This window comes from Hemiscyllium ocellatum, chromosome 15, assembly GCF_020745735.1.
Source record: "Hemiscyllium ocellatum isolate sHemOce1 chromosome 15, sHemOce1.pat.X.cur, whole genome shotgun sequence".
Lineage (NCBI taxonomy): Eukaryota > Metazoa > Chordata > Chondrichthyes > Orectolobiformes > Hemiscylliidae > Hemiscyllium > Hemiscyllium ocellatum.
The window spans coordinates 41,437,811-41,453,005 of record NC_083415.1 but is presented as its reverse complement, the minus strand read 5'-3'; the positions used below and the strand labels follow the sequence as shown (position 1 = coordinate 41,453,005).

The following is a 15,195-nucleotide window of genomic DNA, read 5'->3' as shown; positions in this document are numbered from 1 at the left end:
GAACAGAATTTGACTTCTTCACCATAAACTGGAGGCCTTGGGCAGAAGAAATCTCCATTGATCTTACTTGTCAATCAACAAGTGTCATTACAAATCAGTAGCTAATTGTACATGAACTATTTTTAGACACTTGAGAAGTATGTTATATCAAAGTATGTGTTTCTTGGCCTTTTTTCTTTCCTATCAAGATAAGAATTAAGTACAAACGCCTGCTAAAATGGAAGTGAGCCAGGCTGTAACTGGCTACACATATGTGGCATTACAATATTAACGGCCTTCTCTGAGAGGCATAAGGAAGAAAAGGACAGAAAGCAACCATTAACTTGTTTTGACTACGTCCTCAGAACAAAAATCAAAAGTGACAGAAAAAAAAAGATGATTTGAAGCTTTTCTTTCAAGTGAATAAGTAAGTCTTTGACATACATTACAACTCAAATTGGAGTTGGTAGCCTACAACAACTCTACTTAGAGAATGTTGAACTCACTTTCCATAACTGGGGTTCAAACTTCAATCAAAACTGGCATGAGAGCGAAGGCATGGATAGGTTTTCATTAGTTATTGATTGGTCATTAGATGTAGGCCGAGGTTTGACCTTTCCAACATCCTTTTTGTGAAGTCTTTCCATACTCCTACTCATCCAAAACACTTACCACATGTATCCTTCCCCATACTAAGTTTCACATACCCACTATTCTTGCTGTCAATGATTTCCACAGGACTGTTGTGTTGAATATTAAATTATCATTCAAAAATCTCTGAAGAGGTTATTTCCAATCTACTTTGTGACTGCCTCTAATGTTTTTAACAGTCCATTTTGTCTTCCAACTCACGCCCTTCCCACAATGCTACAGCTTTAACCTCGCTCTCAAAAATTCTCAGTTACTGCTTATCTTTCTCTATTACCCCTTTCAAAAGCAAACAAGAAATCCATCTTTTTAGCAGAATTACAAACAACTTTTCTTTTACTGCTCAGGATCTACTTCTCTGATTACACACTTTGGGACATTCATTAAATACCACTTATTTTACCTACTAGCAGAATGAAGCGCATGCAAAACACACTTGGGACATCAAGGTGATTTAATGTACGGTACCAACTGACCAATGACAGCATGTAAGGAAAAGAAAAAACTTTAAACATTACATTTTTGGGATTCATCTCGTCAGGAAAAAAAATCCTCAAATGATTTCCATCTATTAATCTAGATTAGAAGGGAGACTGGGTTAAATAGGACTCTGTTCTGCTTTCCAATTCAGAATTTATAGTAAAAAAAACCCATTGACATTCTCCTAGCAAAGCCATTCACCACAACTGACCTCATTTCTTTGAGTCCTTCAGTCTCTATAACGTGCAGAATCTGTTTGGGGGTCATTGGAGCATCTGAGTAATTTTCCAACACCTGTGGACAGATATGTACTGAAATCCAAGTCAACCATTACCTGACAGCACAAAAAGGTTGAAAAGAAAAGATCATGTGCAGCAATATACGTGATGTAGGTTCTTTAATCTAAAGGACTTTAAAACAATTACAGTCAGTTTGCAGACTATGGCCACAATACTGTTTAAGATACAGTCTATAGGAAGACTTTTTTAGTAAATTAATATTTTCTGAAAGCTGAAGACAATAAAATAATTCATAGGTGACAAAATGCATAATGCACTGAAAAATAATCTTCGTCATAATATATACTTAGAAATAAAGCCAATGTTTTAAATTTAAAATACGTTTCTGCCATGGAGACAACAGGGCTCAGCTGATCACCTGCCCTTTGATCAGACATAAATTCACCACCACGGGTACACAGAAATATGCTTTCAGTACATCCCTCATGAAAGCAGCATACATACAATACAATCTCCAGGAGAACAAGTAAAGGAAATGCTTTGATACTTGGCCCAAATAACTGTTTTTCAACTACAAGCCAACGTGATAAATGGTGCTAGATTAACTTTCTGAGAAAACCTTACAAGTTAGCACAATCCTGACTTTCACATCTGCAAACTCAACATCTGTGGTCACAAGATAATGAAATCTTCAACTGACACAGCCCTTAATCCAACTTCTGCACTACCCCTAAACTGATTTCAAGGATCTCTCCATCACTATCATTTAGATCTGGAAGTTTCCTTTTCTTTTTGACAATGCTACACCAAAAACAGCACAATAACTCACCAAGACAAACAAAAAACTAAGCAAAACTCTGAAGTTAAAAAAATGCAACTTGATTCAATTCTGCACAATTTTAAATACAAGTAACCCAAATTTAGAAGCATGTGTTTTAAAATTTGGATTAGAACTTGCCAATTATGGAAGTATTTGAGTGCAGCTTTAGCATGTTAACTTTCAAAATGTCAGGAGCCTTGCTATTCTAAGGCTGCTAAATGAACTTGAGAAGATACACATTCCATTCCAAAATATTTAGTCATTTGCAGTATTTCTCACATCTGAATTATTTAAAACAACACAGGGTCTTATAATTCATAAGCACGGTTCATCATTCTACCTTCAATCAACATTATTAAACCCTATGTGCGGAGCTTGGCATAGTTCACTGTGACTTAAGAAATGCACAACAAACATTAGCAAATTGATATCCAATTGTCAATTCTCTATCACAACAGTCAATGTATTACTGGTTAAAACATTTGGATGCTAGCAGTGAAACTGTCAAAAAAAACCCTGAAAGTTTGACAGATCATGATCCTACTGTGCAAACTGTACAGTTACTCAAACTAAATAACGTGTCTTCATACAGCCCTTACTGTAAGACAAAAGGTGAATAACAAAAACGTAGGTTCCGATAAAGGGTTTAAATTAAGCACTAATCCATTTGATGTAGTTATGTGCACTCAGGTTTTACCTTTTTTTTAAAAAATTCCCTTTCTTGATGTAAACAAACAATTGAGGTTGCATCTCATGCAAGATAGAAATCTTATGTTATTTCAGAATATTATTTCCAGCTGTGTTACGAAACTACTATTGAAAAATATTCAGTTTCAGATATATTACAACACAACCCTAAATGGAATGCTGTCACAAATGGTATTTAACATTTTTTTAAAAATTGCATTTGTGATATGAATGGTTCAGTGAGGGGAGGCCCCTAATATAAGTGAGGTTCTTCCCCGGAGTGATAGGGGTAAATTTATATGTACACATCTCCCATGTGGTTGAAACAATAGGAGCACAAAATAACATGCACACTAAGGCATGGATTAAATTGAGCGATATATTAACAGTCAAATCTTAAAAGCAGGGTTGAAGAGTTAATTATCACTCCTGGTTTGCAATCTTGTCAGCCACATAGAGTGAGTCTGCATTTCATTAGCAACAAGTGAAGTATCAGCCAATACTTCAGTTTGCTTCTATTGGAATTTAACTCAACAGTGCTTTGAGAACAGCAGTTCCATTTGTCCAACAGGCAAATTACAATTCATGGGTTGGCTGAAGTAAACCCATAAATTATGTTTACAATTGCTTCACTTGAAACAAGATCACTGTGTCCCCCTTAATAAAAATTCAAACAACTTTGAGTTTTTTTCAAGAGAAAACAAACATTTTAATTAATAAAGAATCTCAGTACCAAAATATTGCTGACAAGATAGGCATTCTGCAGTAGACATGGGACATTCAAGGAATCTCCTCTAAACTGCATACACAAAATATGCCTGACCTAATGAGTCACTACAAAAAAACTTCAACATTTTACTACATTTATTATTGGAGTGTTGTAATGTCAGTAGTTAAGTAAAAATACTTATCAGAAAACACTACTTAAAAGATGACAAACTGCCAAATTTATTTGAAAAAGGTGGCGTGTTGGAAGGAAATCAGCAAGGGGGCTAAAGTGCACACGGCATTCCAGACCATTGCATTACTGTAGATTCATTGTTTAATTATAAACCAATTTTAAAAACTGCAAATGCCACCATTTACATTACAGATGCCTAAATAAATAGCTCAAATCTGTCAGTTCAGATTTTAAAAAACAAATTTGAAACATTTCATTAAAATGTATTAAATTCAGCACAAGTTAATTCTCATGCACTCCAATCACTTATCCCAAACATTAGGACCGGAAGTGCTTGCAACCAAAGAATATCCTGCACTTCATTTTTTTTTAAAAAGGACAGAAGATTTATACCATAATATAGTAACATGCTTTCTTCAGGAGTAATAAACTATGTGTCAAGGGCATATGATGGAATTCTTCACGCTTTTACATGAATGTGAAGGTAATTCTTTGGCAGTTCCTTGACACAATTCAAAATCAGGCCAGTTTTTTTAAATTAAAAAAATGACAATTCTGAGCCAATGACAACTATAACACTGGATTTTTATAAATGTGCTTCCATTTATCTCAGCAGCTTTCCTATTATGTTGCCCATTACAAATGGAATGATAAATGGTGTTCAAAGTTTTAAGGAGCCATTCACAGCAGGTTACATGTAACACATGAAGTGGAAAACAATTACAAATTTGCAAAATACCAAGATTTTCTTCTCAAAAGTATTTCAAATGTTGCCATTACTGATTTTGTATTTAAACAGAAAGCAAATGTAATAATTTTTCATCTCCACAAATATTTGGATGAGTTATTCCATTAGGTTGCAGGAATGTTCTGAATTTAACACAGGGCAAAAGTTCAAGCATACCATATATACTAATGTATAGGTTGAATTTTTAAGACCGTTTTTTTTAAAGCTGAAATTAGGGGCACAAATTTTAAAGGACTGAAATTCGTGCTTCAGTTCAAAATATTGTATCATTAGCAAAAGTAGATCTAATTGCACAACAAATTCTGGGCGAAGAAGAAAAACACGATGAATTATTGTAAAGATAATTACTGGATAAAAGCAAGAGACCAGTATTAAAATTTAACATGTCAAAGATTCACTTAAATCCTGCAAATCACACAGTTCAAAATCATGGCCTGGTATAATGGCACACTTAAAATTAAACATTAATTAAATTCTGAAAAAGTAAACGTCTAGAAACTTGCCCGCCAAATTCTTCCATTTCCCTCACGTTTACTCTTGTATGTTACGAACCTCAGCAACATTAACACATTTGTCAAAAAAATTAAAGATTACCAGTATGTAGCTAATATACCTCACTTTTATTCAGATATACTGGCAGGATTAACCGATTAACTTTTTAACGATATTAACTTTTGGACATAGAGTGAATAAAGTGCGATAAGTACCAATGGACTTAGTACTGGTCTGAATAAATGAATGAATCAAAACGCGCTGTAATAAATCAAGTGCAATAAGTTGAGTTTGAATGAATGGAGATGCGATACAGTCAACAAAGGATGAGGAATCGAGTTACCGATATGAACGAATGAATGCGATTTAATATGATATAGTAGGTCAACTTATACATGAAATATGGAAAATACAAGATTTTTGGCCAAAATAAGGGATCTACTTACGCGAGACTGATCTATACACAAGTATATATGGTATTTGCAGAGCTATTTTGTGAAGATGCAGCAAATAAAATAAATTAACAATAAAAATTTCTATTTTGCCCTCTGAAACTTGAGCCCCAAATAGGTGCAGTAAAATGTTTCCAAAAAAAATCTAATGTCAATATTGTCACTTTTAATCTTTACTTGATATAGATAAAGAAAACAATGCCTCTTGAAAAAAAATTAAGACATTGGACTTGAATGTTTGGCATTGCTAAATTTATTGTTTTGTTCTTTGGAGAACAAAATCCACTGACCTTTTTTAAATTTCAGCACTTCTCTGACCTGTATGCAAAGGAACAATTTTATATGTATTTAGGAAAATTACATTAGGATGTAAACACAGTGCCAAGATGGTGTCAAGAGGGTAGGAGTAGGAGGAATTGTGCTGTGGTACATTTAGCTTGCTGCTTCACTTTCTACTATCCTCTAAATTTCCCAAGTACTGAGTCTCAGTTAAAAAGATCAAAACTGTTGTGGTTCTGTTTGCCGAGCTGGGAATTTATGTTGCAGACATTTCGTCCCCTGTCTTGGTGACATCCTCAGTGCTTGGGAGCCTCCTGTGAAGCGCTTCTGTGATCTTTCCTCCGGCATTTGTAGAGGTTTGAATCTGCCGCTTACGGTTGTCAGTTCCAGCTGTCCGTTGCAGTGGTTGGTATATTGGGTCCAGGTCGAAGTGCTTATTGATTGAATCTGTGGATGAGTGCCATGCCTCTAGGAATTCCCTGGCTGTTCTCTGTTCAGCTTGTCCTTTAATAGTAGCGTTGACCCAGTCGAATTCATGTAAAGATCACAGAAGCGCTTCTCACAGGAGGCTCCCAAGCACTGAGGATGTCACTAGACAGGAGACGAAATGTCTGCAACACAAATTCCCAGCTCAGCGAACACAACCACAACAATGAGCACCCAAGCTACAAATCTTCTCACAAACTTTTAAGATCAAAACTGAACATTACAATAGTCAGACAATGACCACTATTAATTTACTGTCCTTTTCAAAATTTACAAGTCAAATCAGTAAAACTATAAAACAGTAGTCCCAGAAAAAAGTATTTAAAATAAGCTGACAATTCGCTGTCAGTGGCTCAGTGACTAGCACCCTGCCTCCTTTAGTGCCAAGGACCTGGGTTCAATTCCAACCCAGGCGACTGCCTGTGTGGGGTTTGCACATTCTCCCCATGTCTGCATGGGTTCTCTAGGTGCTCCAATTTATTCCCACAGTTCAAAGATCTGCAGTTTAGGTGGATTGGCCATAGTAAATTCCCATAATGTTCAGTGATGTGCAGGTTGGGTGGGTTAGCCATGGTAAATGCAGGGTCTCTGGGGCAGAGTAAGGCTTGAGTCTTCAGGGGCTGAGGGAGTCTCACGGCATGGAAACAGATCCTTTGACCCAACTTGTCCATGCTGACCAAGTTTCCCAACTAAAAATGCTCCCATTTGGGCCATATTACCCTAAACCTTTCCTTTTTATGTACCTATCCAAATGTCTTTTAAATATTGTAACTGTATCCGCATCTAGAATCAGTGTGGACTCAACGAGCCAAATGGCCTGCTTTCATACTATAGGCATTCTATGATTCTATGAAATCCAGATTCACAGGCAACCGCCTCAACTCATGCTATGTTAGGCCTCAAAATTAAACAGTAAAACTATCTCATGTGCTTCCTATTTAAACTAAATCACAAACTACAGCTCCACATATCTGATCGCTACAATGACATGCATGACACAAAGACCAGCATAGCAGAAACCTAGCAACAAAGACCTGAACATTATAGTGCACTTGAATACAGTAGCAAATGCATTGCTTCAAGTACTGATAGTTCAAGCTTGATTAGACTAGCCATAGTCATGAAAATGTTAATTTAATAAGATTGTCAACTGATAAAATCTAGTTATTAACTAACACTTCAAGGCACTACACATTGGAGGGAGAGAATCTGTTTTAATAATGTGTTATAGCTAAGTATGACAAATGTAACAGAAACCATTTTTAACTGTGTTATCCACAGAGGCAGCAAGAGGCAATTTGGCATTTCTAAAAAATTCAACTAGCTTCGTGGCATGACTTTGGTTACACAGGTTATAAAGATCACAGATCTAGGAGCAAATCATCTGAATGATTTAGAATTTCTGTAAGTTAGATAGTGTTTGTGTTACTCAGAATTAATTCAGTTTGCTGAATTACACATTACAAAAGAGATTTGATTTGTCACAAAGAAAAGTGGTTTTAGCATGCTCAGAAGAAACAGACACAGAGTTCTCCTTAAATCCAAAATATAGTAGCACCAACTGAAAAAGGATGATAAAGTGAATGATAAATGCACTAAGTGGTTGATTCTTTCGCATGTCCTCTACGTGACAGCAAATTCTTGTCTTGTCGTCTGCTGATTTTGTCAGCAGTGGCTGGTTGCCCCCTTCTTCTTATTTCAAGAGCAGGGCAAGGAGGCAAGCACAAGTGTACCTCAGCCAGAATAGGAGTCAAACTCATACTACTGGGCACTATTCTGAACCACAAGACAGCCATCAAGCAAATTGAGCTTAGTGGCCCCAATCTGAGGGAGGAAGAGAAAGATATTGACTTCAGGCATCCACTGTGAATTATTTATGTGGCTGTGATGTTCACATTCATCAGCAGTGTCAGGTATGCAACAGCATGAGTCCAGCTGCATAGTCCATTAGGTCTCAATTTGATACTGAAGAACATCTCATCAAATTAAAGTTCTCACTAAAAAATCATTTCATACAGTTAAGGTTCCAGAATTTGGTTTACATGTGAGCTTCTAGAGTACTTCAATAAACCTGGCATTCTCAAGCCATTAAAAAGTCATTAAAATACTCAGAACAGAGAGTTGAGAGTTGCAGTTGGGCACGCCCAAAGTAGAATTCTGGTCTTTTGGACACGTTTCACAGTTGCAGGTGTACTATAATTGCTGCTGCAAAAGAAAGCTATTGAAAGCTATAGTACTGAAATTTTTTGGGACATTAGAACAATTTATTTCACAAATCTAAGGCAGTTGCTAAGATTTGGTACACGTTTACAATATCCTAGGATTTATAATATTGGGCGCCAAGCACAAATGCAAGAAAGTTATGTTAAATCTTTGTTAAAAACTTGTTTAGCCTCAAGTGGAATATAACATCTAATTCTAGATGCCATTTCAACAAAAATGTGAATATGAGAGAGAATACAATAAAGCTTCATAAGGAGGGTTACAGGGATGAAGAACTTCAGTTACATTGATAAATTGGAGGGGTTATGGGTGCTTGCCTTGGAGAATGTTATAACAAACTTGACAGAGGGATTCAAAATAATGTGGACTCCAGACAGAATAGATGAGGGAGAAAACACCAGAGATATAAGGATTGAGGATTAGATTAGAATTAATTGGTAAAAAGAACAATGGAGACACGAGAAGAAATTTAAACAGCAAGTGTTAAAATCTAAAATATACTGCCTGTGTGTACAGGAGAAACAAGTTAGATTGAGACATTCAAAAGTAAATTCAATTATTAGCTAAACAACAAGAATATGCAGGTTCATAGGAGAAGGTGAGGGAATAGTACGAGGTGTACCGCTCATTTGGCAAGCCAACACAGGCAACATACAAATCGCCTCCTTCAGTGCTGCAACAATTCTGTGATGCTGTTGCTTAACATTCTGGAATTTCACACAAGGGCTGTTCACCTAACTTGAAATCTTTATACACCACTTCACCAATAATGATGAAAACAGTCAGCATACAGACTGACTCAAATATTAGTCAACTCTAACTTGTGCTGCACAACTAAGCCTCTCAAAACCATCATCTGAAGTGACAAATTCTGAAACATGATGATGTTTATCAGAAATGACAGTACAAATATTAAAATACATTGAATGGGAAAGTCTTCAATAATCCAGAGCATAAAGCGACTTTAACTACTGTTTTAAGTCTACTTTCATAGAGGAAAAAAAATTTCTGCATTTGAAGACATCTTATAAGTGTCACTCCACACCGAAGCTGTCTCCCATTATTCAGCTCTATTCGGGTTAAAATATAACAGTCACCTCAGTGCTGGGTATAGTACAGGAAGGTATAAAAAGTCAATCCCTGGTGTCAGACGGCTACATTGAGACGTAAATTTAGGAAAGCCTGGACTCTCACCTTGAATGTAGGCAGATGAAAAGGAACTATTAGAGTATATAAACTCCTAAGTGCAATAAAAAGTGAATCCAGAACATTATTTCAAGTTAAAATAGGACTACAGGACAAGGAAAGGAAAGAACAAACTTAAGGCAGCACGGTGGCACAGTGGTTAGCACTGCTGCCTCACAGCGCCAGAGACCCGGGTTCAATTCCCACCTCAGGAATTGCACATTCTCCCCGTGTCTGCGTGAGTTTCTTCCGGATGCTCCGGTTTCCTCCCACAATCCAAAAATGTGCAGGTTAGGTGAATTGGCCATGCTAAATTGCCCATAGTGTTAGGTGAAGGGGCAAATGTAGGAGTATGGGTCTGGATGGTATACGGTTCAGCAGGTCGGTGTGGACTTGTTGGGCTGAAGGGCCTGTTTCCACACTGCAAGTAATCTAATCTAATCTAATCCCATAAACAAGACTAGCTCCAAAAAGGACATCTGGAAACACTTCTTTAGAAAGCAATTAGAAGCTAGAGTGATCTTCTAGCTGGAGAATTGGGACCAGAATCTCTGGCATCAATTGAGCAGTTAGACGATGTGACTGGAGGGAACCGGCAGATTTTAAAAAGGAGAGGGGTTAGTTTGGAACTGGATCATTCTTAAATTTATTAAATAAAAGCTGTATTAACGTTTGACTAGGTACGATACTTTTATCTGAGAGAATTTTTTAAAAATCACAACTTCAGAAAATTGGCCATAATTCTCTTGAGCAGAAAGAGCATCGAAAATGCAAAGTCAAATTTAACTTTTATGTACGGCAAATTGCTGAAATTGAGAGTGGATAACAATCAGTGAGAGAAGGCAGACAATCGGGACCTAAACAAACAAGATAAATGATAGACTATCTCCATAAACAGGGAAGGCACTGTAAAATAAACAGTGTAAAAATCAAGGAGCAAGTTAAAGTAACAGTTAGTGAATTCAAATATCAAATCATGGCCAGAAACCGCTGCCTCAGCGCCAAAGACCAGGGTTCAATTCCCGCCTCAGGCAACTGTCTGTGTGGAGTTTGCACATTCTCCCCGTGTCTGCGTGGGTTTTCTCCGGGTGCTCCAGTTTCCTCCCACAGTCCAAAAATGTGCAGGTTAGGTGAATTGGCCATACTAAATTGCCCGTAGTATTAGGTGAAGGGGTAAATGCAGGGAATGGGTCTGGGTGGGTGTGCTTTGGTGGGTCGGTGTGGACTTGTTAGGCCGAAGGGTCTGTTTCCACATTGTAAGTAATCTAATCTAAAAAAGGAAAAACTGCAGGATAGAAAGGAGTGATAAAGAACAATAAAGAAAAATCAAAATTGCCATCAATTAATATGACGGAATGAGAATCAATACTTATACTAGATGGTTTTTAGCATTCCAACAATTTGTATTGGGATAACTAACATATCATAACATTAAAGGAGCACTTAAGACTAGAATAAAAATTTAACTTTTTGTAAATTTAATTTTAAATTTGACCCAAACAGTAACCTCATGCTATTCCATGCATCACAGTGGTAATCAGATTTTGTATGGAGGAGGAGCAAGAAGAGACATGACATTTTGTGGAGCTAACAATGTAACGCAGCAAATCGAAGAGCGACTGTTTGATACCGAGTTGGCTGTGCCTGTTCTTTCCCTCCTTTCTGGTCTTATACAATTTATGCATAAGCCTTTAGTACCATTAGCCTTAACTTGACAGCAAATTCTGGCTCAACTTTGTGCAAATCAAAAGTTGTCACCATGCTTTATTTTCATCACTGTTGTCAATTACAAAGTAACAAAAATATAGCTCAAGTTTTCAGTGTTTGATTTTGAAACTATAAAACAACAACTTGCATAAATTTGGATACAATAGAAAAATGATTTTAAATGATTGTAGCAATTTTAAACAATGTCTGATTTTAGGCATCAACCTAAACAGGCAATGTCAGAGCTTACTATGTAAATAAACTGCCCACTCAAAATCTAACCCAGTGATACACTAAGCCCACTCTAATGGAATAAAATAAATAATTTTTGGAAGCATTTGAATAATGTTTGTTTTCAAAAAATACGCAAAATATTTCAAAGCTTCCACAGTGAACTTAACCTCTGTCACCATGTTGGACATTGATGCTACTAGTCATCGCAACTAGATACCATTGTCACCCCCAGGTAATGAAATGGAGAACAAGTGGCATATGGACAGCAATTCCAATCAAAACCAGTTTTAGCAGCTGAAAAGAAAGGGATGCCATTGCAGACATCAGATTAAAAAAAAAGTGTTTCTTGTGGTAGAGTTAGTATATTCACATGCATGCCTGATGCTGTACTTCCATTTGCCCTAAAGAAAGGAAAAGGATAACAGACAACTATAAATACCTAACAAAGATGCAACAGAAGTGCTCCACCATGGTTGCTCCCTCGTAGCTTAAAAATCAAAAAAAAATTTTTAGTTAAGACACGGTTGCTTCTTTTTAGCCTCTAGTACATTGTCACTGATTGTAGGATTCTCCATTAGCTCATATTAAGAGGTAGATGAGGGTAATAAAAGCATCACGCTCAAAATTATAGACAGAATATTGCAAGTCAATAATTTCATTTTCCCCAAATGATATATAATGGAATGTTTTCTTGATGCCTCAAAAGGTATCACATTGCATGCTGTTAAATATTAAATTTATCAATAAAACTTCCTGCTATGTGATACAAGAGTACTCACGAGATGGTTAATGTGGTGGTGATAATAAGGCAGTTTTTACAGTACTGTAAATGAATGACACTTGCATTAAATAGGGTCTACAGTGGTAACCAATGTTGGTTGAACATTGAAAGAGGGTTCCTTGAAATCAATACTATACAAAGATTAAGGAAATAATAAATTTTAACACAACAATTGCAAATATAGTAAATTACTATTCTGATCTATAAAACATTTGAGAAAACATGCAGTATTATGGGATGCCTTCTTTCCAAAGGCTAAGTGCATGCTTACTGCAACCTAATAATCCACAGCCAATATTCATATTTAGCAATCCTGCTCTTAAAATGTTGAGCACCAAGAATATTAATGTAATGAATAGCAATTTCTAATACTCAAATACCAAGACATGTAAAATTAATGTGAAACTCCTAAATTCAAAGTTTTTCAAAATGATAATCAATTGTTTAGATGGTCTGATGCAGTGCACAAATTTGTATATCTAAAACAGAATTATGAACAAGGCACATTGACAACATAATGCAGTAAAACAAAATATGCCACCCAATCTTAGGTAAGGGGTTTTATGATCAACATCAATGGACCAAAACTAATTATGATACCAAGCATCATAAACAGATTTATGAATCTGTTAGCAATTTCAATCAATTTTAGTTGTACAAGATGCATACTTTCAACAATTAAGCGATAGGGATGCAAATGGAAATGAAAATAGCAGCAACTGAATGGAAAGCAAAATTTCACAACTTGGGAGCATGCCATGACCACCACACTGGAGACAAGACTCAGACATAACTCAACTAGTGACATTACACGTACATAATTGACTAATAGCTAAGAATCTTTGTCTGCATAACAACTATGAGTTTCTTAAAGACAAAGAAAACCAAAGGAAAAGTGAATCACTGGCTATAATAATACACTGCATATTCAATTTCACATTATGGACCACAAAGAATAAGGGAAAATTAATAGTTTACGAGCTATCTTCTTTGCTGGCAGTAAAAAATGAGCTCATTATACAAATATCTGATAACAGCGAAAAAGAATTGCACACATGAATAATTGAGATTCACCATGTCTTCGAGTAAGCATTTACATCATGCGCATTAAAATGCTTACACGCATTTTTCATATGAAAGCAAAAAAAAACACACAGGTACCTCCCAAAACTTGAACCAATTTTTAAGGGCAGGGGTAGAAGGAGAAAGAAATAAACCTTTTTGAAGCAGAACTAATAAAAGCACTAGGGAGAGATGTGAGTTAGTTGGGTGACACGTCCAGAACACAATCTCTTTCACACTCATACATCCACACACACACACTCAGAGGATAAACATGTGCTGAATGAATTTTGATTGCCACATTATTATTGTTAGAGGAGCCAACGCTGAACGCCCGCCCCCCATCGGGTCATGAACCCATTTCAGATGGTTCTGAATGGGGGAATGAAAATCTCAAACGGCTCTTAGTTACCATGCGGGCAGCCTCAGCCCACGTGCGGTCCTTCTTCTTCTTCTGCTTGTCTTTCATCTTTTTCTCCCCCTTCGAGTGTCGATTCCCTGTCCTTTAGCTGCAGCTGCTGTTGTTGTTGGTGGTGGTGGTGAGGGTTTTTCTTTTCCCGGGGGCGGGTGAAGGGAAATGGTGGGGGTGGGGAGGGAGGGAGGGGGTGTTGTGGAGAAGAAGGCGGTGAGGCCAAAGCAAACAAAATAATCACGCGATCTTTTTTTTGGGGAAAAAAAAGACGCGCAAACAAAACCAGAGCTCGATGGTTTCCGCACGATCCCGATCTCGCTCTCTCTATGGGTGGGAGGGGTGGGGATGTGTGTGTTTTTGTGTGTGGTGGGGACGGGACAGGACAGCACGGCCCTCTCTGTCTCCTCACTCCGCAGATCCCGGAGCTTCTAAGCGACGCAAACGGCCATCATGAAAACAGGGCCAAAGGGCAACTGACGTCATTAGCCGCAGCACTCGCTCGCGCTCTCCTCCCCGGCTCGCGCTCACCGGTTTTATTTTTTTTAAAAAAATTTTTAAAAATCAACCACGCAGTGTTAAAAAGGACGCACAGTCGAAAATAAGCATCCACCGAAACCTATTTATCATTTTATAAAGCCCGAACAGGTCCTGCCGCGCACTAAGCCGATGGGGGAAGGGCGGTCGGCTCCAACAACTGCTCTGGGGGCTTAACGGTTGGGGGAGGGGGGTGTGGTGATCTGTTTGTTTCTTCCCTTCCCCCACAACTCACACCATCCCCTTTCCTCCACACGCATCCCAGGGCCGCGACGCTTTCCGGACTTTGTAGTTCACCCTCGCTCGCACTTTCCTTCCAACAAATGGCCTCCTTCCACACAGTGGACTACAATTCCCGTCAGCCGGAAGGCTGCACTGCTCCCGATCAGCTGGCGGCTGCTTGCCACAGCACCTACCGCCGCCTGGTTGCGGTTGGTGGCATTGCGGCGGTGTGACCCAATTGACACCTTTACGGAGCTGACCATGTTTATGACTAAGAAGAATGTGAACAAATGCGTGTTTAGGGACCAGTATTTACCTGGATTTCAGAGGCACTATTCTTCACCCAGAATATTTTTGCGCACCTTTAAATATTCGCAAAAAAATTGATGGAGAAACTCAGCAGGCCCCTGCAGAGAAAACAGAGTTAACTTCATATGCTGTATTTTAGTGTTTTATTTCATTATTTTACCTTTATATAAATAAAATCTGTTTTAACCCCCAAAGGTCCCCGACCTTTTTCAGTTTCTTTTCACCATACAACAATCTCCCTTTTTAATTTAACCGTTGAATTAAATCAAACAGAAAAAGTTTCAGAAACATAGTTTATAAATAACATTTTTAACA

The 15,195-nt window shown here is 37.5% G+C and overlaps 1 protein-coding gene across 2 annotated transcripts in view; it reads right to left on the bottom strand.

Annotated features, from left to right (window-relative positions):
- LOC132822961 (polycomb group protein ASXL1-like) overlaps positions 1-14,270 on the bottom strand; it is a 106,515-nt gene extending 92,245 nt beyond the window's left edge. Inside the window, exons 1-2 of one of the 2 annotated variants that reach the window (XM_060836413.1) lie at positions 13,816-14,270; positions 1,319-1,401 (exon numbers count right to left, since the gene is read on the bottom strand). In XM_060836413.1, coding sequence (XP_060692396.1) covers positions 1,319-1,401; positions 13,816-13,872 — 140 coding nt within the window. In that variant the 5' untranslated portion in view covers positions 13,873-14,270. The remainder of the gene's footprint in view (positions 1-1,318; positions 1,402-13,815) is intronic. The other variant, XM_060836410.1, reaches the window with a different exon arrangement.
- Between the last annotated feature and the right edge of the window lie 925 nt (positions 14,271-15,195).